The sequence below is a fragment of the Tiliqua scincoides genome, chromosome 12 (assembly GCF_035046505.1).
Source record: "Tiliqua scincoides isolate rTilSci1 chromosome 12, rTilSci1.hap2, whole genome shotgun sequence".
NCBI classification, from domain to species: domain Eukaryota; kingdom Metazoa; phylum Chordata; class Lepidosauria; order Squamata; family Scincidae; genus Tiliqua; species Tiliqua scincoides.
Window position 1 is genome coordinate 16,790,765 of NC_089832.1, and position 22,079 is coordinate 16,812,843.

Genomic DNA, 22,079 nt, shown 5'->3' on the forward strand with positions numbered 1-22,079 from the left:
GCCCCAGGGAGCACACCAGATAACAAGAGACCTGCAAGGCTTCCTGGGAATTGTAGTTAAGAACATAAGAACAGCCCCACTGGATCAGGACACAGACCCATCTAGTCCAGCTTCCTGTATCTCACAGCGGCCCACCAAATGCCCCAGGGAGCACACCAGATAACAAGAGACCTGCAAGGCCTCCTGGGAATTGTAGTTAAGAACATAAGAACAGCCCCACTAGAGCATGCCATAGGCCCATCTAGTCCAGCTTCCTGGATCTCACAGCGGCCCACCAAATGCCCCAGGGAGCACACCAGATAACAAGAGACCTGCAAGGCTTCCTGGGAATTGTAGTTAAGAACATAAGAACAGCCCCACTGGATCAGGCCATAGGCCCATCTAGTCCAGCTTCCTGTATCTCACAGTGGCCCACCAAATGCCCCAGGGAGCACACCAGATAACAAGAGACCTGCCTCCTGGTGCCCTCCCTTGCATCTGGCATGCTGACATTGCCCATTTCTAAAATCAGGAGGTTGCACATATACATCATGGCTTGTACCCCGTAATGGAACCCCTGCTATATGGGAACTGATTTATAAAGTAATGCAGCTGATGCTGCATGTAAACATGGCAGTTTTTTTTCTCTCTCAAACCACTGCCAAGTTTATCTCTAAAGTCCTGCTTTACCTCAGTTCTCCCTTCTGGCCTCAGACATAAAACAGGATGTTTAAGTATGCTACTCTTAGCGTACTTAAAACCCTTGCTTGGCATTTCAGTCTACATTACTGCGTGCTGAAAAGCCAAGGCTAGCTTCTATGCTTCTCTTGCACAAAAGAGGCCAGCGCACACGTGAACACTGTTGTTCATTTTTAATGAACCATACCAGGCCAAACACTTCAGGAAAATCATAAGTACAAGCAGCTGTGATTCTTTTTCCTCATTTTATTGGGTAAATGATTTAAAAGGTAATAACAATAGTGTTAAAACTACTACAATATCTTTCCACAGCCATATGTCACAGACCCCACAAATTACCTCCTAGATTTATTTTTTTTGCATTTTCCTCATTTTTACCTTTAAGCCATACTTATAAAATGCCCATTTTATCAACAGTTTCTTCACACTAATAGCAAATAAACATGGAAGGAGGATCTAGTTTTAATGGAAGGTTTGTGGTAATCTGTGATAATATTGTAATCAATAGTCAAGTTATTAAGGAAGGAAAAAAAATAGGGGCTTTGAACTACACCAGGTAGCTCTTGGCCCAGCTGTGTCACCTTTTGCATTCAAGATAACTCGCTATGCTGGTGAACAAATTTTGTAACATATAAAACACTAAAATAACTTAGAAACTAGATCCAAATTTTTTTTTTTCTGAAAAGAATCAACTTTGATATATAAAAACAGTCATAAGTTGTTACAAAAGTTTGTTTTCTCAGTGCATTTATATACCAGCGCATTTACTGGATCCAGAGCAAAAAGGAAGTCTTTTTTTTCTTCTTCTTCTGAAACAGTAATAAAAAACAAGGAAAACATATCTTTGTATAGAAAGAATCATTGCTGGTCTTAATAAATGTAACCAGAAACCCTTAAAATCTGAGAGGCACACTTTGGGTTTCTATATTATTTTATTTAAACATAAAAGTCACCAGTTTATTTCAAATGGGGAGTTGCATAAGCTCCCCAAACTTAATTCAATTAACATCACTAGCAAAAATCAGTTAGAAACTGTACAAAAATAAAAAAGTTAACCCATTTTATCCTGCAGAGACTTTGGAAGGACTGAAAGGCAGGCTTAAGAAGCAGCATGTAGGCTTGGCTGGAGACTTCTTTGGTTCAAATCCAAACACACAAGAGATGTCATCTACTCCAGACAACAGTTTCCAGAACCCGCACAGTTGAAGATGAGAGAAAGAGGTCGATATGCAAACATTAGGGGGGGTATGCCACAGGTGCTTCCTGCTGACAGTGTGCGGCTGAAATACACAGCGGCCCAGGTGGGAAGGCAGTGGTGATGTGGTACAACACACAACACTTCACAGAATTCCAGCTCTGGAAAGTGAGGGCGGCTTTGGAACGTCCCCTCATTCAGCTTAACCAGAGAGACATGTACTGCCAATGGCCTTCTCCACACGGGGTGGTGCAGGAAACAAACATTTAAAGCTAGAACTAAAAGCGCCTTTTGGAATGAAATAAGGCAAAAAACTGATCCATGCTTGTCAAAAGCTCAGTGATCAATCACAGGAAGATGAGTCTTGTCTTGCATTTTAAAACGGATACAAAAAAGGCTCACATTTTAATTTGCATATTTAGGAAAAAAACGGCAAAACAGATTTCAAGCTTTGCTGCCTTGATTTGCTTTAGACAAACAGATCTGATGTGTTCCTGTGAAGTACAACAGATTTTGTACCACCAAGCTCTTCGCGTCTATGTACAAATAAGCCCACAACTGTCACCCTTTGCGCTGATGGCCCTTCCGTTCTAAGAGGTAGGTGCCAGGGAAGAAAAACACAAGGTCAGAAACAGATTCAGCTCGATGTGAAGAAAACAAAAAAACAGGACATCGCTGAAACTTCTGGCAAAAACTTGCCACATACCAGTAAGAGCTCTTTGTAACCGAACACACAAGACTGGTTCAGAAGGGGCTGGAGGTGTTTCAAAGTACACCTTTCCAGTTTGCATCACCCCTTTAGACAGCTGATTCCCCCCCCCCCCCAAGCAAAAGCTACTGAGGGAAAGAAAGAGAGAGAAAAAAAACGCACTGTGCATCATGTGGTGTACAAAAAGGAGACAAAATTATCCTTTTTTCCCCTCCCCCAAGCCATGGTGGGAAGTATTGCTGGCCTTGTCCTTCAAACCCTGCAGGATATTTTATTTAATCAGTTTATCATTATTACACTGGTAAGAAATTCTGTATAACATCTGCATATATTGAGGATTTTTTTTCTTTAAAAAAATCTGATATGATTTTAGAGTCCGCATGACCAGTCACGTGACCTGCTCAAGGCTGATTAGCACCTTTAAATACACATATATTTTCTTATATATATAATAGATCTTTTTTTTAAAAAAAAACAAAAACAAAAACTTCTAACAATGAGCTCACCCAGAAGCATGAGCTGTAATGAGATAAATGGAGAAAGATGGGATTGGGTGGCCATGGCTGATTTTTCAAAATGTTTGCAGCAGAGAATATTTTTCAGCTTGTGCTCAAGTACCCCCTTAAGGGAAAACAAAAAACAAAAAGTTGCAGGCAGCAACACTGGTCAACAGCTTTCGCTTCAAAGCAAATTCGCTTTCCAACCCTCCCAAGTTGACAAATACAGTGGGCCCTGTATATCCACAGAGGACTGGTTCCAAAACCTCCAGTGGATACCAAAATCCACGGATAATGAAATCTGTGAGGGGCCAGCGTTGTGGTGCTGCAAGAACTCACCTAGGGGCCATGCTGGGCCCTCCAAAGGTTGCACCAGCGTCCCACTCTTGTGCGAAAGCTTCCCAGACATGGCTGGAAGTCACTTCTGGTTGGTGTCAACGACTTCGGGTCAAGTCCCAGAGGTGTTCTGAGACACAGGAAGGTCACACACAACCTCCCTGCGGCTCATAACTCCTCCTGGTTGCAACCAGAAGCTGCCGACATGAATTGGAAGAGACTTCTGGTTGTGTCCGGGAGCCCCTCTGAGGCGCAAGCTTTGGCACCCGCAGATAAGCAGGGCCCACTGTACTGAACAACTTGGACTGAAGCTACGGTCACTCTCCCCACCTGCAATGTCCACCAGACAACTGTTGGCTACATGTATTTTCAGGCCTTCTGTTTACTTAAAATTAAGGCATCAAAAACAGAAAGTTAATATTTGGACGTTAAATGCTGTGGATGAAGGAATGACAGTGCTCCTTGTGAGAACCAGCTCCGCTTGCCTCTGCATGTGCAAGTACATCCAGTGCCCTCATGGAAAAAAATGTGAGGATTCTTAGCTGCTTGACACTTACTACAATGTGACATTTACATCTGTGCTCATCGATCCATTTGTGTGATTGCGTACAAGCACCACACCTGTTGTACAGAACATGCTAGGATTTCTGCCAAATGTACTTGGCACATCCAAAACAAAGGAGGTCTTTTAGCCAAAGCAGGATATATCATCTATCCTCTTGAAAAAACACTTCTCTACCACCAGAGCTCCACAACTGCATGAAAGCAAGGGAAGTTCCAAACTATTCAGAACTTCCAGCCACACAAACCTCTCTCTGTATCCCATCCCTATTATTAGAGCCATCAAGAGAGTCTGATTAGGTCAATAACTCTGCCTGCCTCTTCCACGTATGGCAGGAAAAAAAAAATAACACACCAAATACGTGGGTACTGATCCCTCTGTTCAGTACTACTCACAAACCTGAAATCCAAAACATGGTTGGCGTCATCCTCCACTAACACCACTCTCCACTGCTGTTTCTGTAAGACAGCAGATAATTGTATAGGGCTAATTTTGACATATCATTTAGATAACCTAAATATAATGGAAAGAGGGAAGAAAGTACTCCAAAGTACTCTCTCTGCCCTCCAAAGCACCCCAATCCTCACTAGTTCTTGGTAGCAACTGGAGATGGGTATAACTTCCATTTCCTCATACAGGTTCGACTTCCTAACCTGTGGATTCAGGGCCCATGGATTTAATACACCATGGCTTCTGAACCTGCGGTGGAAGCTGGACCTGAGCTCCCAGACATAATTGGAAGCGTTCTCCAGTTGCATCCGGGAGCCTTTCTGAGGCCCGCAGAGACCTCTACAGGCCTCAGAAAACCACCCAGAAGAGTTTAAAGGGCAACCGGAAGTGCCCTTCAGATACTTCTGGGCGCCTCTCACAGGCCCATGGAGGCCATGCACAGCCTCTAAAGGCTTCAGAACGGCTCCAGATGTTTGGAACCCCAATTGGATTGAACCTGTGAATTTAATTATCCGTGGGTTTTGGTATCCTCAGGGGATCTAGGAATGGATCTCCCATGGATACCAAGATCCAACTGTACTCCTGCTCCCATGCTTTTCTTCCTATAATATTTATCCACTGACTTCCTAATGCAACAGTTGCTACCTGCCACTTGCTTTGGCTGCAAACACAGCTCCTTTATTAGAAGCCCTAGAAAGGCATTGGTGCTGGGAGTGAAACCTTGTTGGTATCAAATTATCGTGCTCTACTGAACTAAATGGGAGGGGTCTCAGTCCTATGAACTGGGCCCCCCTTCCCAAATCAGGCACCTGAGGCGAGATTTTAGTTCCACTGATGCCCCGGGAAGCGGTTCTACCCAACTCAGTGGAACTAAGACCCCAGCTTTAATCTGCAATGCAAGCCTTCCTATGATCACGGTCTCTTGTGCCAAATACTACAGCTTCTTTCTATTCACAATCAGTTTACCTGCCATCATCATCCCTCCCAGGCCAAACAGGATAGGATCTGAGGCTCATGACTGTCCCGACATGAAAGAAAACAACTTTGACTCATGGGAACATGGAGGACTGGCTCAGGCCTCCTCCGGAACCCAGTTTCTTAGGTAAATCTGATATGTTTTAGGAAAGCTACTCACACTTTGTTCTCTAGTCCAAATCCTGAAGCGTAATATTCTTTCCTTCCATCCACAGTCCTTGATTGGTATAATTCAATGTTAATGAAGTAGAAATTTAGTTTATAAAAAACCCCAAGAGTTCTATATGCTGACAGAAAACAACCACCCCACAGTGACTTAATAAAAATAATAAAAAGAGGGCTCTTTGTAATGATGCAGCGTTTCCACCCGTTGCCATGGTGACCTTCACTTGCCACAGAGAAGCGTCATCATGGCAACGGAAACTATCATCATAAAATGGTACAGTAATAGAGATAGCTAGACCAGGAGGGGGCGGGGTCTCCTGGGAAGAGGTCTGCAGAGAGGTCCAGGGACTGGTCATGCGGCTCACTGTCAGGAATAATGGTTGTAGGGTGGGAGGGGGTGCCCGATGCCGTTCTGGAAGTGGTGGTGCTGACGGTGGGCCAGGTATTCCGTGTAGCTCATGGTCATCTTCTCACTACGGTACCTAAGGGCAGCGGGGGGAGAAAGACACGAGACAACGTTGAACAGAGAAGCTGAGAGACTCACAGGCCCCAGAAGTTCAGGAACATTGTCTGCAGTCCTGTCCAAAAACTGAGTAAAGCCTAAAAAGATCCAAAAGCTAGATGGCTTTTCATATTCTTCAACCTTTACTACTGGATTATTTTCCCAGTGAAAACAAATACAGTGAGCTCTCGTCATCTGCGGGGATCTGTCGCAGTTCTCCCCACGGATATTGAAATCCGCAGACAATGAAATCTGCCAGGGGGCGGGAAGAGTGGTGCCACAATAAGTTACCTGGCAGGCACACGCAGCCTCCCCAAAAGCCTCCCAGATGCAACTGGAAGCCACTTCTAGTCAAGCCTGGCAGGTCCTCCAACCACGGACTCGGTGTCCACAGATATTCAAATCCGGAGATGCCGAGACTGTGGATAAGGACGGCCCACTAAACAGCATAGAGACACACTGCTCCTTGCTGATAGTGACCATGTCTGTACATTCAATTCCAGAGTCGTCAACGACCTGTCAGGGTTATGGGCATGGCTCTCGCTAGGGAGGATCCAAAGAGTCTGGAGACATGTGGGTGATTAAGCCTGACTCCAACAGGCTGTTTCAGTGCTCCCTGGGGAACAGCACTCTTTGCAGCCTGCACAAGCAACGGTGAAGCAACACAGGTAGCTCTCCACTCCCATTCATTGTTTCACCTACACAAGGTGGTGCACTTTCCCTGCAGCTATTTCTCTCCAATTACTGCACCTCCAACCAATTGATGATAGACATTCTGTGCTGATTGGAACGTTGTGCTAGCACTGATGTCTCCACAGCTGATAAGCACAGTTGGAGGACTGACTTATGATTATGTAGGAGGGATGTGAGACAAATCGATTAAAGACAAGATACATAAATGGGAACTGTGCAATGGATTACTTAAGGGCACAGCAGACAAGACATAACAAGAGGGAATTTGAGGACCGCACAAACTCGGAACACAATGCGTGAAACATCAACTCCAGCAACTCGGGAGATAAAGTGGGTGCAGCACCTCAGCTTTCCAAGTGCAGATTTGGTAAAGAGCCAGGACTTGTTTCTTTCCCTAGGACAGGCCTGGTGAGAGCCCAGGTCCTGAGAAGGAAGCCGCACACAGATACGCTGATGCATCAAACAGCTCCTGGCAGGAGATCTCTGCGTGGCTCTCCCTGCACTGATGGAAAGACCATGGGAGTAAGGAGGTTTCAAAATGAAAACCCTTAAAATCTCAGAAGCCAGGTCGGTGGCGCAGCCAGAAGGAGGGTGGCAAAGTAAGCACTGTACGCAACGCAAAGTGCTGTGTCAGTAGCCCCTCCCACTCACCGCTGGAGACATTCTGGGCAGCAAGGGCCACGTGCAGGCTCGGCTCCAATGGAGAGTGGGAGAGGCTGCTTACACGGCACACTGTGGAGCCTGCAGTACTTACCGAGTCACACCCCCTTCGGGCTATGCTACTAAGCTAGGCCAGTTCCATGAACGGAGTGAAATTTAGTTCAGGGGTGCAGCTCATTGCACCAGAAAGAGATATCACCCTTTATCACACACCCGGCCTTCGGATTTCCACAGAAGGGTTTATGGCTGCCAGCAGGTTAAATATTATTTCCCATTTCGATATAGGGGGCTTGAAAGAAGAGTTGAGAGCAAGGCTGCAAGCAACTGACAATCAGCTGCGAGCATGACTGCTTTAAGGGGCAACATCCCTTTGGAGAGAGGGCGCTTCCAACACTCTGGGCCCTGCTAGGTTCAAACACCTCCTGAGAAGGGAGGAGGAGGTCTTCTAAAATGGCAGTGCCATTGCCCTGGAGAGATGCTGCAGGAAGCCATTTGTTGACTGTTCACGCCAAACACGGCCAAAGGCCTGACACACAGATAGCAACGACCACCTACCTGGTCAGTTTAATGGTTTTCCTGAAATCAATCGTAATTGGAGCCTTGTAGCCTCCTTTTCTCAATAAGGAATCTATGGTCTGAATGTGGTCCCATCCTGTTAAGATTCATCCGAAAAGAAGCATATTAGAAGAGGGACATCACATCTGAAAGCTAGTCAGCCATTGCTGCTGTAGGTCACTCTCCCCCCTCCCCCAAACCTCACGACCTCAGGCCCAGGTGCTTGCCCCAAGCTTTGTTTTCCTTTCTGGACTAGGCTCTTGCAGGAAGAAAATGGACCTGCAAGAAAGAGTGCCTGAGCTTGCAATGAGAGAGCATGTCCAATCCTGCTTCTGAGGTTTAGCATTCAGAATGAACTGCTGTGCAGGCACAGCAGCTCAACTTTGGTCAAAGAACACACATCAGGTTTCTAATGGCCATGCCGCAGGCCTGCTGGTTGAAACCAGGCCCTCTGGAGTGTAATAAGAACCCAAATTCACAGGACCAAGAACAGGAAACGACTGCCCTCCTCTCCCATTTCCAGAGTACACTGCATGGCAAGTGGAGAAAAAAAGGGGGAAAAAACACCAGCGACCTAATCCAGAGGTCCTTCAAGAAAAACCTACTCAACGTTGCTCTAAATCAGGGGTCGGCAACCTTTACAGCAGTATGTTCTGGTATTGCCAAACTTCCGTATTGCTGAGCACTTGGAAGTGGCAACACAGCGTTTGGCTCGGAAGGATTTGCCTTCCTCTGAATTTTCAGTGCAGCAGACCGCCCACTGCACGGCAAATTTTGCAGGAGATGATGCCTCCCAAGCGTGTGGACTGGATGACCTGGGGTGGCAGACCAGATGCGGCCTGCGGGTCATAGGTTGCCACCCCTGCTCTCAAACAATGAACAGCTCAATGGCGTGACAGGTCGCTACTGCTCAGTCGTGAAACCCAACCAAGCACAACTGTTGCCCAGCTCTCTTTGCCGGTTTAAACAGAGCTCAGGAACAGTGGCTGCGTGGCACTGCATTTGGTGGAATGCATCAACCAGTGGCTTCATTTCAGAAGCACCTTTCCAAGGTATCCACGGATGAGATTTTTCACACAGATTTGCAAAACCAGACGAGCTGTAATCTCACGAGACCACCACTTTGCAGAAGATGCAGATGTAGGAAGACAGAAGTTGAAAAATTATTCCAAGCTTCCCATGGTATCTTTTTAGCAATCTTTTCCATTACACACAAGGAATCGCCTGTTGAGGGCCCTCCTTAGCTGACCTCTAAAACTCCAAATCCAGATGCAGACACACAAATGCGCAGCTTATGCTCGCCAAAATATAGAGAACATAATGGCAGTGAGGACAGAAAACTGTGAGCAGACATTAGCGCAGTGATTCCCAAACTTTTTCGACTGGTGTCTCCCTGGACCCACTGGACCATTGGCCAAGGCTCCCAACTAGGACTACAAACCTATACGTTGTTTTGGATGGCAGGTTTTTCACAAGGATTCTACAGCTCCCCTGGCTGGTTTCCAGAGCTCCCCGGGGAGCCACGGCTCACAGTTTGGGAACCACTGTTAGTGTCTCCATCTACCACAAAGGGGCCGATGAGCCTGTGCCTTTACTACTGCACAGAACAGGCCAAGGCTATTCTCAGATGTGGTGTTCTGCCACCACTGAGAAGTTGCTAAGCTTGCTGGGAAAGGGAAACTGTCACAGTTGGGTTGCATGCAGAAGGTCTTGGGTTCCGTCCCCTGGCAGCATCTCTAACAGAGCTGGGAGACCTTTTTACAAAACTCTGGAGGGCCTCTGTGGGCAAGAGGAGACAGAGCTGAGCTTGGGTGACCAAAGGTCTGTCTTGCTCTAAGGCAGCTTCTTATGCTGCAGAGTCAGGTGCCTGGTGAGTGCATGGCTTCCAGAGAGACAGAAAAAGACTAGAGTCACATATTGGACATGTGACTCTAGTGTTTGTTGGCACTGCAGTTCCAAGCTGAAGTGGTTTCAGCTTCCAATGCAAATTATACTGTTTTCATTCTGGGGAAAGGACACAGTGATGCTGCTCTATGCTCATCCTGCATGATCCTGGGGATGTCTACTCAGAAGTAAGTCTCACTGTGTTAAATAAGGCTTACTTTCAGATAAGTGTGTGTAAGATTGTGGCAATAATGTTTTAGGACTAATGGTGGGTCATCATTTCATACTGCAAGTTCAAGATGACTTTTTGGTCTCCCCCACCCATCTTCATGTGGCCATTTATGCCAACTGCATAAATGCATAGTGCATCTGCACAGCGGCCTTAGGACTATTCCACAAATTCTATGGGTAGCTCGCCTTGGCAACAAAGTGTGCGCTTGATAGGGAGCTGCAGCCAATTCTGGCTGTCTGACTAGTGCACCTACATAGTGCACATTTCCAAATGTGCTTTTGTTCATTTTTTTTTTAAAGAACAGAACGTGTGAAGATGCCCTCAGAATAAACTGAAGGCGTGAGAACAAACGGCTTTGTCCAGCTCCCAAATACGTAGTCAACCAAGGTGCACACAGGTGCACCAAGTCAGGGGTATCAAACATAAGGCACAGGGGCTCGATGAAGCCCCCTGAAGCAATTTCTCCACTCCCTGTGATAATTGGGCTCTCTCATTACTTGAAATTATGAACAAGAACTGCACATTTTCACTTTTGTCATTTGCAGCTCATGAGTTCCGATGTGAGAACGAAGTGCTTATTTCTAGCCATCATCTGCTTAATGATACCACTTCCTGCCCCCAGCAGACACCATGAACACTATTCGGCCTACTACATGAAATGAGTTTGACACCCTTGGATTAAGTACTAGCACCGATAGCCTGACACAAGAAAAACCAGAGCCATGGAACAATTGTCACAAGGCTCCATGCCCAGTGAGCACTGGAAAGAGGTCTCCACATTGCTGTCATAAGTCACATGCAGCAGAGCAGCTTTTGGCCATGTCAAACATTAGCTTCACCCTGCTACTCACAACTTGCTTACTGCAGAAAATTTTTTGACTGCTGCCATTTATGGAAGCATTTCCCAGAAAAGGGACTTATTTTCTATGGGTACACAAAGGTGGCAACTTAAATAAAAGTCAACCCTTACAATTAGAGTATGGCTCCATCTGACATCACAGTGCAAGGCCAAATACTGCATTTTTTTTTTTTAGTTCCTAGGTATGTTTAAATTCTTCACCAGACCATATGAGATAAAGCTCAACAATGACCTTGCTCCTTTGCAACCTCCGGTAAGTAGGTGGCCGTGCGCTTTGATCCTTTTTCATTGATGAACTCTATTCTAATGCCATGTACACCCACCTGAAAGAAATGGGCAGCTTTATTAGTACATTTAAAAAAAAAAAAAAAGGAAAACAAGAAATGGTTAAGAGTGCAAACCTTGAAAGGAGCCCGTTTTCCGTTATTTAAAAGTTGTTTCTGACCATTTATTCTCTTTAATTTTTTGTGGGTGGGAATCACATAAATTTAGGCTCTTTGAAAGCCAAAGAGACGGCAACTAATTTCTCACTTAGGGGGTAGTGGAAGAACAGTGAATCCACCAGACTCTCCTATGGAAGCCATGAAACAACCAGGACAGCTCAGCCCCAATGTGTCTTGGTTCCAGTTTCTTTTTTTTCTTTTTTTTGGGGGTGGGAGGAGGGGTTATGCTCAACAGTCAGTACACCCTGAAGCAACTACTGTCAATGTCCAGGTGTTGCAGTCATTTATGTGACAGTAAGGACTTACCAAACCCACTAAATTGCTAACTTCACTTCACAACAAGTGGCCAATCAGAGCTTGGTGGGTCTGAAAGGGGACCCCTCATGGCAAACCATGGCATTAAACTCTCAGGCTACTTGAATCATCCAGATGCCCAGCCACTCGAAAGCCCAAACACCACAGGTACGCAGCTGATGCAAAATCAGGGAGGGGTGAAGCAATTATGAATGATCTGGAGATTCAGACATCACAATATGTATTTTGGAAAACTGGTCCTTTTCAGATTATCTATCAAAAACATTTTTTTATTTTAAAATCTGCCTTTGAACCTTGTATAAGTTCACACCAAATGTGTTAAACATACATGCTCCTGAGGTGCTACAAAGACAATGACTGCTATCCCCTAAAAAAAGTACCCTGAAAGCATCTTTTAATTTGACACAATACAACTACAAGGCCTCTCTCACTTGGAATAAACTTTAGGGTGAAACTGCAACATTTTATCACAGCTGCTTTTGAGAACAAGTGCAAAAACAGATCATCAAAGGGATGCCATATCGCATCCCACTGGTCACAATCTGTACTCCTGTTTTTATTGTCTTCAAGTACTAGTGACATGGTGTGAATTCTTGTGAGGTTAGCTGGGCTCGCTGATCAGCTGGTTTGGGTCAAACACTGTGAACCGATACCAAGATCACACAAAGGGTTAATGGGCTCCCATGGACACTGGAAACTGAAGTTGGTTCTATCCATGCAATATGGCATATGGCGATAGTCAGGAAAGTATCGCATGTAGAGAACAAACAATTGATGGTCTGCTTTTGTGAACAGGTCTCCATTGTCACCTTCCAAGACAAACTGAAGATGTCTCATTACGCAGCAACGCCACTAAGCTCAAGAGACCCACTTCCATTTTTGTTCCCTCGTGCAGTGTTTTCAAGTGAACTCTGTCCCCTAAGACTTCTAAACTAGGACGGCCAAGTTAATTAGGGAAATCCACATTTGCTCTGAAGTAAAGCATAGGGGGGCAGTGGGCAGACAAATCAGTGTACTGTGAGAAAGCCCTCTGGGGGCTATGCCAGTCAGATTAATGCAAAACCCGGTGGAACAATTCAATTTGAAAGCAGCCTGTGATTTAATTAAAGCAGCTAGCAGGGCAATCCTGTGTGTGCTCACACAGAAACAAGCTCCACCGAGCTCAATGGTGAGCATGTACAGGACTGCAGCCTAATTCAGGCACTGCACGGCCATCTCTGGGACAGCGTCTGTTTTCCAATTACATTTTTGCAGCCCACACAGTATAAAACCAGGCCACCCAAGAATGCAAATACTAAACACTTGGAGGTACCTAAGCACAGTTCTACCTCCACTCTGTCTGTTCAATGAAGGAGAGACAGCAGGGCCCAGAAGCAGACACTCGAGATATGTACACTGGAAGAAGTTTGCTCTTCAAGGAACTCAGAACAGCAGTGGAAGAACCATTTTGAACAAACCGTGGTCACAGGCATCCTGCACTATTTGTGCAGGAGGTTACAAAACTGTCAGCCTGCCATGTTTGTTTGTCTATCCAAAAAAAGGCTTAAAGTAAAAAAGGAAAAATGGTTTTCATCTGACATTCCTTGTAACACAAAGATGCAGAAGCACAGCTACAGGAGGGGCAGTGAGACAAGTACTGCAGGTGTCTCAATGCTCTGCGTACACAGCCATGCTCTGTGCACGCGGCCCCTCCCACTCAATGCTGGAGCCATTCCAGGCAGTGACAGCAACACTCAGGCATGCCAGCTTGTTGCCATCGCTGCCCGGAATGGCATGTACGTGCCTCACCACCCCTCCTGGAGCTATACCACTGCAAAGATGACAACAATTTGTGACCAGGATCCCAAACCACGAGTATGAATGGACGTGTCTTGGGGTACACGTATACTTAATTCCAGCTTTCTAAGCCAGGTGCAAGTACTCGGATTGCCTTTAAAGGTCCCAGTTAATGATAACCAGAATAGGAGACAAGTGCCCCATAGACAAGATGGGAACTCGATAACAGGAGCACTAAGAAAGGATTGTGGCACCCACACTGCTCGGGGAAACAGCATTTATATAAATGCTGATGGAGTGTGAAGAAAAAATGGAACATGGAAGAGTCAAGTCCTCCGTTCCACTGATAAAGATGATGTGGCTTTTCCTGTATGGTGAAGAGTTTTGGACGGTTTCTGAGGTGGCAAAGACTGAACACACCAGGCTAGAATCCACCACTTCCAGATCTTTGCAGGAATGCATTTGGGGAGTAGGAATCAGCAGGACTGGCACCCCATGCGTCAGTCCCTCCTGAATGATGTACAATGCATACATGTACAGAGCCATTAACAAAGCATTTCTGTAGACCAAAAACGGTCCTACATGCAATGACTTAACCAAGAGTAACCTGCAGGTTTGCAAAATTACAAAACAGCAGAAACTTGGAAGCAAGAGGACTTCCATTTGAACTTCTATGGACACTGCACGGCCTGGAGACCAGAGGAGAGGACAACAACAACACGCTATATCATGTTGGACCACTTAAGCTACTTTACAAACCAACTACAGGTGTGTGTCGCTTAGTGACGTTCTGATCAATGATTTGTCGATGGTTTATTGTACAGTAACTGAAAATGCCTTACCTTTGTGTTGGTGTTGCCGTTAGGAGGCCTCAGAGGTCTCTTTCGGGTTGTGCTTGGTCTCCAATGGGCCTCAGAATGGCCTGCAGAAGGCCCCAGAAGCTACTTCTGGTTTTTGAAAGCAAACCTGAAGTAGCTTCCAGACGCTTCTGCCAGTCATTCTGAGACCCAGCGCAACCTGGAGGACGACTCTTGGGGCTTCCTAATGACAACACAGACACCATTAACACAAAAGTAAGAATTTTGCATAAACACAAAATCACTTAACAGCAGGGTTTAGAGAACGTAATCCCACTGTTAAGCTACGCATATCTGCATTCAGTTGTTTCAGATAATTTACTAGGAATCTTCACGAGGTAGCCAGTTGACCCCATGAAGACTAGTGTGGGTGGCTCTGAAGAGCTCCACATGCTGAGGATGTGTCAGAAAAATGTCAGGTTTCTAAACCTGATGAAGATGGTGCCAAGGTTTATGGATATTTCTAAGCACTGCCAGGGGCGGCCTCCTTTAAAACAACAAATTCTTGCACGAGTTGTTTGAAAATCTTTGCAAGGCACCACTGAGCATAAACAAACAGGATGAAGTTTATCAAAGCATCCAGAACAGAGGGAGTGTGCGCAGGCAGACCAACCAGGCTTTGCTGACAATAACTCAGTGCACATAATGTGAACCCACAAGATGAGCCCTCAGCTCACATCTTCTCTCTCCCCCTCCCTCCTCATACACATTCTGGTTTGAGGCAAACTATAGTTTGTGCCAACCAACCAACCGCAACTGAAGTCACTCACTGAAGTGGGAGTGCACATGGAAAGGAGGGATAAGGTAGGCACTAGGCTTGCTCCTGTAGTGCCAAACCATGGTTTGGCATCCAGTGTGGATGGCTCTAACATCTATACACTTTTTGGTGAGCATCTACTATCAGTGTCTCCAGACACACAAGGACAATACAGGAATATTTAAACAAACAATTGGACCACAACTCTCCTTCTGGAGCCTGTGGAATCAGGAAAAACATGCCACATTTCAGTCTCAAATTTTTGCATGTCATACTCTTGAAGAATGGCCAGGAATGGTCACTGCTCCCCTCACAATGGGCTTAAGGGAAGTCCAACATGAAAGAATGCTTGTGAACTTAAATAGTATTTCAACAGTGGGCTAAGCTGCCTTAGGAGGAGAGGGAACCTTCTTCATGGGAGGTTTTCAGTCAAAACTGATATTGGAGGTGTAGTTTTCCCTAATTCTAGTAGTAAATTGAAGTGTGGGAAAGGTATTTTCATTGGGAAAAGAGTTCCACCTCCCCAGCGTCATGGTCCCAATCTGAATCTTTCTCATGCACACATATGAGTACAGGCACATCTATAAATGCTATCCACAAACATCTCTGCCATTTTCATTTTCTCATTTAAGTCAGGCCAAAACTGATAAGTGGATCCAGATTCTTAATTCTGGTTGCCAACAAGAAAGAACTGCCTCCAAGATGATGGGGGCAGGAAAACTCTGGCAAGAGCAGAGGGACAGGCAAAACCTGTTACCCAACACCATTAGCAGGGCTCGAAAGCAAGAACCACCAAGGATTTGCTTTCAGCCCTCTTTCCATCAAGGATCATCTTCCACACGCTGATTCTTACGTTTGCTGGGATTTGACATGGATCTGTTTTGGCAGAGAAGGTCATTCTGCCAGCCGCTTTGAGCAAGGCAGCTTTGAGAACTGGGTGGGCTAGCAACTTGCAGACTTACCCGCAAGGCTGGTGGTATTCTTATCAGAATTTCACTGTTGGGAAATGCCTCCCTGGCAAACATTAAATGTTCACAATTTAAGAACAAACACTGGCAGTTGCAGTGGCAGGTTTAGTTCGACAAACAACTGACCTAAGTGCCAGCTGGCAAAGGTGGGAGTAAAGACCAGAAGGGAAAACAGTCACGCATGCAACCCCTCACTCCCTGAATAAGAGATCGCAGTTTCGTTATGTGCAAGGAAACGAGACAGGTGCACATTAAATATATATAGTAGTTCCTCAGTATCTGTGGGGGATCCGTTCCAAAATCTGCAGATAGCTTTCCTGGGGGGAGGAAGTGCTGCCTCCCTGCCTCCTCCAAAGCCTCCCGGATGCGACCAGAAGCCACTCTGGGTTTGCACTGGCAACTCCTGGGTGCATCAGAGGTGTTCTGAGGTGCAGGGAGGCCACGTGCAGCCTCCCCACATCTCTGAACGCAACCAGAAGTTGCCGGCGTGAACCCGAAATGACTTCTGGTGGCATACAGGAGGCCCTCTGAGGTGCAGGCTCAGAATGCATGGATGCTGAAATCCATGGACGCCAAGCCCGTGGATAAGGAGGGCCCACCATTTTAAAACTTCCAAATTATTTCAAGCATCTACTGCCCAAAAGCTGCATCAAACTACAGGAAATTTAACCAAGGCATTTAATGTCATTTCATAGTGAAGATTTCAAATTTGTTGCTCTCCCAACTTCCAGAAGTCAGTTTGCTTTTGGGGGATGATTTTTTTTTTTTTTGGCCCCCACCCTGGACTTACATTCTTTTGAGACTCACAAAACTACAGAGGAACTACCAGACCTAAACTTTGTGCCCTCCTTTTCTTTGGCAAATTTTGCGGCTTTGAGGGTGGGGTAAAGGAACGACTCTCTACATCACGTAGGGTGATAAAAGCCTGTAGACTAAATTTAACAGGACAAACAGGCTTTCCAGCTCAAGGACTGATAGTTTATCAGTATAGACGAGACCATGGCTTAAGATCCAACCATGTCCACCCAATTCCTACTTACTATAATTTTCCCCAGCAAAGTAATAACTTGAAATGTTAACATATGTGTGCTTCCTTAGGCCTGCAAGCTATTTCTGGCTATTCTAGAGTCAGGATGGTGTATAAACTTTGGCTTGGCTGACTAGCCAAGAAACTGTCTGTAGTTGCCACTAATCCCTTCCTCCCTCAAGACCTGGGGCATGCGTTGAGAACTTAGGGAAGGGAAGGCGCTTGCCAGTGCGCTGCGTTTTTCCAAAAGGCTTCTCACTGCAGCCGTCTTCTGCAAAAGCCCAAAGGACCAATACAAAAACCACCACCCTTTTCCTCCTCCAAGTTATTTGTGAACAAAAGGGTTGTTTAGATCCTACAAGCAGGACTTTTGGGAAACTGCTTGCCAGACAGTCAAGGGATGCCTACTGATACACATATTTGCAAAACTCCGTTTAGAGGTGACTTTCAAGTTAAGAAAAAATAATTCAATTGCAGTGTCACTCATATTCCATCTTCTGGAGCCAGAACAGAAGACAATTAAGACTGATCATTTTGTTATGTTTCATTAGAGAACTGAAAAAGACTCTGTGCATCAGAAGCACTATGAACAAGCCTGAAATCTATTAAGTGCACTTCTAAAGCACTGATGTCTACCAGATGGCATCTCCTGCCCTCTGACTCTCTGAGGATGGTTTTCCAAGATTCAGAAACTAGCCTTAATGACTAAATTGACCAGATGCTTGCAAATCACAATGTGAAAAAAACATGTGAAGAAACCTGGCCTCTACTTATTGCACATGGGAAAAGTCAACGTAATCTGGATATTTCTTTAAGTTTTTGTTTTTTTTTTTGCTGCCAGTGTAAAATTGTTCCTCATGTACATCTTCCACTTAGTATTTTTTCTATTGATATACAATGCAAAAGGGGCATATTTAGAGAATTTGAAAGTTCTGACAGTCATGGGCAGCAGGCAAGGGAGTGCATAAGGCCCTGAATGCCCTTCTCCGACCACTGGAACCCATCCCACCTGGCCCTTCGCCTTCTCAGATTCCATCAGGTTTTGCCAATGTACTTTCCAGTCTGTCTTCACAAAAATGAGCCCAAAACTTGCTTTTAAAAACCTGGAGATTATTAGGATGCAGAAAACTTTATTCAAAATAAGTTTTGCAATTGTGCATCTCTGGGCATTGCCTTCATTCAAGATACTTTTGATGAAAGCTTAAGGACAAGATTCCTGGTGAGCCTCACCAGTATTCAAGGAGATGCTGGGTCTATAGTAGGGTGGCCAAACCATGGCTCTTTGACATATAATGTGCGGCTAATGCATGTGGCTCGTGTTAAGCATGTTTGGCCACTACGGGCTATAACGTAAAATACATGCTATCTTTCTGCATAAGGATATTGTTTCTTGGAAAAACAATCGTTAGGATGGGCAGAGTGTGCGTGAAGGGAAGGCTTGTAAATGGAAGGGATCCCTACAGTGGGTAGGGGGGAGGGGCAGGGCATCTGCGCGTGTAGAGAGAGTCTCCCTCTTTCCCACAGGAAGCCCATGAATGAAAGCTGAGCCACACAATGTCAGGTTCCTCCCTCTCTGCAACAGATTCCCTGCATGGTGTTTTAATTTTCTCTATTAGAAGAAAATGGTGACCATTCACTTCCATGGAAGAAAATGAGGGGGTGGATCTAGCTGGACTGAGAGATGGAGCACCTAACTTGCTTCTATCTGTGTCAATTTATCCTGGAAATTGGATTCTGTTAAAGCAAAATGGAACGTTAGAAATTTGATAGCTAGAAAGGTGTTATCTGAACTTTTTTCTTTTGGGGGACCGTCCTTCATTCTCCTTGGCTCTATACTTAGACCTAAGTTATGCCCCCCCCCAGTGTGAACCACCTCTTGCTAACAACATTTCAAGATCGCGCAAAACCCCCTTTCTAACCCATCCCGTCACCCGTTCCTTTTCTTCCAGCCATTGCTCTCTCACGCCTCCTGGTTCTCAATTCCTTGATCTTTAAGCCCTGCCTTTGAAGATTTCACTCTAAGGGCCCCATTATCTTGTCCATTCAGCCACAAAAAAGCTTATGATCATTCCCAGCCAGCTAGGTACATGTGCCTTACACACGGCACATTTTAAAGCCAAGTTTTGCACAGGGCAGCACACTAAGAGTGGGTGTTAGGGGCCAGCCAGGTTGGGCGGTGGCCAAGGGGCAATGTCCACCAGATCCCTCAGTAGTGATATTTATTTAAACCATTGGCGTCCTGCCTTTTTCTCCAAATACAGAGGCTCTCCCTAGTTATAAACACCTGAAACCAGGAAAATTATGAAACACTTTTAGCCCTGATTTCCAGTTTGTCGCCAATACTGCTAACTACTGAAGCTGCTCAGGAGCACTGTGACAACCTTCCAAGTGAAGATGACAGTGACAGCATTATTGTACTTACAAAAAGTTAACATACAAGCCATCCACTGGAACAGGGCATGGAGGGAGCATCTGTAATCAGAGTGCTCAAGATGCTGTAATATATAAAATTACACATACGTAATGCCTAATAATGTACTGCAGCAGGGTAGCGACAGGGGGGCAGCGCGGCAAGTATTACAGGCACTGCGATGTGCCATGCGAATGGCCCTCCCACTTGCCGTCGGAGTTGTTTTGGGCAGTGACAGCAACACGCTGCCCAGAATGCCTCCTGTGGCAAGAGGGAGGGATTGCTGACACAGAGCCTGCAGATTCTTTCTAAGCAATTTTTCTTTGCTTCGCCTGAAATATCTGCAAGACTTAAGTGATGAGCAGTATTTGGCTCAATAAAGACATAGTATAAGAAATACTCCAGTAACTGGTTTGCCCACTGCCGTCTCCTGCTCTTGTCTTCAACCGTCCCATCTGTGGATTAAGAGGCCTGACTTGACTAGCAAATTCCAAAGCTGTACAGTGATTTTCCAAGCCAAACCATCATTTTCCCATGAATTAAATCCATGCCAACACCCTGGAGCTCCCACCAAACTGTTTGCACTGTTTTGGGGTGTAAAAATTGTCTGAAATAATGAAAGGAAACACATCAGGGAACCCATTTGGGGAGAGAGAGAGAGAGAGGGAGAACTGTACAATCAACACAAATATAGATTTACCGTGTGTTTTTACACAGTAAATCTATCGCTTGCACAAGTTAAATATTCCTGATATACTGGCCTACATGTCATCTGGCATTCACAGGTCCAACAGACACCTTCCCCCTCCCCCACGAGTTTCGATTTTCACCTTATGCCACTCAGGAGCCAAGCAAAAATACAGGCTCTAAAGCACATATCATCCTACAGCCTACAAAGCAAAATGGGGGGGGGGGGCAATAGCACTAAGCACAGAATGGGATGACAGTGTCTATAATCTGTATAGGGCAGAAAGAAAAATATTCTTGGGGGAAAGAACTACATAGTCTGTGGTAGGAAGGAATGCTTTCAATTCGGGGATAAATAAGCAAATGGATCAGTGTCCTATGAACGTCAGCAGAGAAAAGGGAACTTTCATATGCAGAGGAATGGAACAGGGATTGGGGAGAAACATACAGTCTTTCTGTATATCTCTTGCACTTCAGGTACTGTATCAGTAAATTCTACTACATGGAGGTGCCTGGGTACTTTCCCCAGGGACACAGTCACACAGAAGACTGATTGGGCGCATCCAGACATAAAGCCACGGTAGTGGTTGAAAAACAGGTCAGCCATCTCATGAAAGCGGCCGCCAGGAACCTGTGGCTGTACCCACGGATACAGAGGCTGGGTCAGACGTTACTTCCTCCCCAGAGCCGTGTTTCCAGGGCCACTTGGACTGCTCAAGGGAGTGGCTGGTTCACACCTGAACCAATCCTTAGCTGCTGGCAATTTTTACCCTTGTGAAATAGACCATTTATTTCTGGACATCTGCCTTATTTACTAAGACGCGGACAAAGCTTGCGGGGCAGGGCCTTATAGGGGAAGATGCTGCTGTTGTAGGTGTGCAGAAACAACGTGCCCAGTCCCCAGAAGAGCACCCGGTAGCATGAGGTTGATGAGCAGTGAGTCACACATAGCCATGCCATGGACGGACGGATGGGCAAATGGTCTCAGCTGACTCTGTCAAGTAGCTGGAACAAACGTGCAAGTTCATACTTAAAAACAGGTGAAAATGGCAGCAATTTGAAAAACCATATGGGAGCTAATGACAGTCAATTCACTCGTCCCTCACCTGTTTCCAAACCTGACATCTCCTCAACAAAGAGGGACTCCCGCTTCTTGCGCCCAACGAAAAGGCAGCCTCTTCAGTTGGGGCAAAACAGGTCACTAGGAGAAAGATCTATCTGCCTCTGGGTCACAGTGCATACTCTTGGCCGTGTAAACAGCTTCCCTCGCCATTAAAACCACTGCGATGTGATGAGCCATTCAAAATTTGGAAGTAATTTTGCATCCAGCAAATTGCTGAATTAGCTCCCACACAGTCATCGTCAGCATACCTACAGACGTAAGGTCTCCTAACCGGGCTGATGGCCTTTCAGGATGATCTGGAAATGAGCAGTTATACCAGATGGAAGACCCACATTCTCTCTTTAGGTCATATTCTAGCCATCTTGAAATGACTTTTTGCCATCACAATGCATAACTGCAGTTCCCTTAAAAGAAACATGGATGACATAAGCTGTCTCACTGCAAGGGGCAAACACAGTGACACATCATTCTTTTAAGGACTAACATTTCAACAAAATGCCTTCACTCTCACAAGATACAACCACCTTGACTAAGATTATAGAGAGAGTCACAATCTAGAGCAGCCATTTCCAGCGTTTCTCTTCTCATAGCACACTGACCGCCATGGTCTTTGCTTCTTGTGATGTCACTTTCAGGAGACACTTCCAGGCTCCATGGCTCTGTTACTTGGGCAAGTCACTGTAGTAACGAATCGTCTGTCCCTCTTCCTCTGCCGGCAGAGCCAGACACTTCGTTACGACACATGGTTACCCTAGAAACAGAGC

At 45.6% G+C, this 22,079-nt stretch overlaps 1 protein-coding gene across 1 annotated transcript in view; it reads right to left on the minus strand.

Annotated features, from left to right (window-relative positions):
* Positions 1-904: 904 nt before the first annotated feature.
* AMMECR1 (AMMECR nuclear protein 1) overlaps positions 905-22,079 on the minus strand; it is a 108,732-nt gene continuing 87,557 nt past the window's right edge. Inside the window, exons 6-8 of the mRNA XM_066640106.1 lie at positions 11,185-11,275; positions 7,978-8,074; positions 905-6,049 (exon numbers count right to left, since the gene is read on the minus strand). Coding sequence (XP_066496203.1) covers positions 5,935-6,049; positions 7,978-8,074; positions 11,185-11,275 — 303 coding nt within the window. The 3' untranslated portion in view covers positions 905-5,934. The remainder of the gene's footprint in view (positions 6,050-7,977; positions 8,075-11,184; positions 11,276-22,079) is intronic.